General features: G+C 21.7%; 1 protein-coding gene and 2 non-coding genes across 3 annotated transcripts; all 3 read left to right on the top strand.

Moving 5' to 3' along the window:
• Window positions 1-1,610, top strand: PGSY75_1424100 (putative 60S ribosomal protein L5; the record flags this gene model as incomplete). The annotated part of the gene is made up of 3 exons (XM_018787941.1): window positions 1-73; window positions 450-1,231; window positions 1,581-1,610. The coding sequence occupies 3 exons, from the start codon at window positions 1-3 to the stop codon at window positions 1,608-1,610; spliced, it is 885 nt and encodes a 294-aa protein (XP_018639313.1).
• Window positions 247-347, top strand: PGSY75_1424300. The gene has a single exon (XR_001974562.1). It is a non-coding gene; the product is annotated as a small nucleolar RNA snoR26 (small nucleolar RNA).
• Window positions 1,394-1,462, top strand: PGSY75_1424200. Its single transcript, XR_001974561.1, has one exon. It is a non-coding gene; the product is annotated as a small nucleolar RNA snoR25 (small nucleolar RNA).
• Window positions 1,611-2,051: the final 441 nt, after the last annotated feature.

Here is a 2,051-nt window from a genome sequence, read left to right as displayed (position 1 = left end):
ATGGCATATGTAAAGGTTGTTAAAAACAAAGCATACTTTAAAAGGTACCAAGTGAAATATAGAAGAAGAAGAGGTATGAAAAAGATAAAAATATAAAAATATAAAAAAAAAAAAAAAAAATATATATATATATATATATATATATATATTGATTTATTTGTGTGCTATTATTTGTTGTTTTTTTTTGTATGTATGCCTTAAATAAATGTTAACAATAATTCATGATGTAAAAATGTTATGAGGATATTTTTATTCGAGGCTAAAAAAAAATGTTTATGCAATGATAAAACGAGTTAAGCATTTTTTTTTTTTTAAGTTGCCGACTCACCTGACATTGGAACAACCCAGATTATTGTTAAAATTGTTGTTTTTTTTTTTTTATAATTCTCATAAATATTTAATAATTATATATATATTTATATATATATATATTTTTTTTCTTTTGATAGAGGGCAAAACTGACTACAGGGCTAGAAAAGCTTTAATATTACAAGACAAGAATAAGTATAATGCTCAAAAGCTTCGATTTGTTGTTCGTAAAACAAATAGTCAGATAATATGTCAAATAGCTTGTGCTCATATTGAAGGAGATAAAATATTAGCAGAAGCAAAGTCAAAAGAATTGATAAGATATGGAATCCCTGTTGGATTAAAGAATTATGCAGCTGCTTATGCCACTGGTTTATTGTGTGCTCGCCGTTTTTTAAAATCTTTAAATTTAGATACTCAATTTGTAGGTGTTGAGAAAGTAACAGGTGAAGAAGAAAATAATGAAGATAAAGAAGATGAAGAAGGAAGAAAACCAATAAAAGCATTTTTAGATGTTGGTATAACAAGAACAACAACAGGAAATCGTGTATTTGCTGCATTGAAAGGAGCTTGTGATGGTGGTTTGAATATTCCTCATGGAAATAATAGATTTCCAGGTTCTAAAAATGAATTCAATCCTGAGCAGTTAAGAAAAAATATTTTAGGTATCCATGTAGCTGAATATATGAAAACATTACAAGAAGAGGATAATGACAAATACAAAACGCATTTCAATGATTATTTGAAAAATAATATTGGAGCTGATGATATCGAACAAATGTATTTAACTGCACATGAAAAAATTAGACAAAATCCAGAAAAAGAATCAAAGGATAAAAAGAATGTTAAAAAATTTGTATCTAAGCATGAAAAACCTAAGAAACTTAACGCCAAACTTAGAAAAAAGAGAGTCAAGGAAAAGGTAAAAAATAAAGAAACAAAATTATATGTCAAATATATATATATATATATATGTATATATATGTATGTATGTTTGTGTGCCCGTGTTATATACATTTATATATACATAAATTTATATGTATATTAAAACACATGGGCGTGTAATCAACAACATATAAAAGATTTTTAATGATGAGAAGAACAGACCTGATTTGAAAAATAATTTGAGAATAAATATTACGCTCCTGAAAAAATCATTTATATATAAATATTTATGAAGCAAATAAATAAATAAATATATATATATATATATATATATATATATATATTATATATGTGCATATTTTTTCTTTTTTTTTTTTTTTTTTTAGTTGGCTTTATATGTTGAAAAATTACAATAAGGATATAAAAGGATAATAACAACAAACCATTACCTTATGAATAGTAAGCATTTTTGTTGTGTGATTATATACATATGTAGAAGCCCCCCCCCAAAAAAAAAAAAAAATAAAATAATAATAAAACATTTTTTTTTTTTTTAAATGGACAGGATGTATTATATATTATATATTATATATATATATATATATATATATATGATGTGTAATATATTTATTTGATTTCTTATTTTTATCAAAAGAGAAAAAGAAAAATTTATATATATATATATATTTATATATGTATATTTTTTTTTTTTTTTTTTTTTTTTTTTTTTTTTTAATATTAATTAAAATAAAAATATATACCATTTATATTACATATATGTATATATTAATATAAACAAGACTTATAATTTATTATTAAAAAAAATATTATATTATAATATAATTATTAAATAAATT

Source organism: Plasmodium gaboni, chromosome 14, assembly GCF_001602025.1.
Source record: "Plasmodium gaboni strain SY75 chromosome 14, whole genome shotgun sequence".
In the NCBI taxonomy this organism is placed as follows: Eukaryota; Apicomplexa; class Aconoidasida; order Haemosporida; family Plasmodiidae; genus Plasmodium; species Plasmodium gaboni.
Note: the sequence above shows the minus strand (reverse complement) of the source record. Positions and strands in the feature narration are given on the sequence as shown.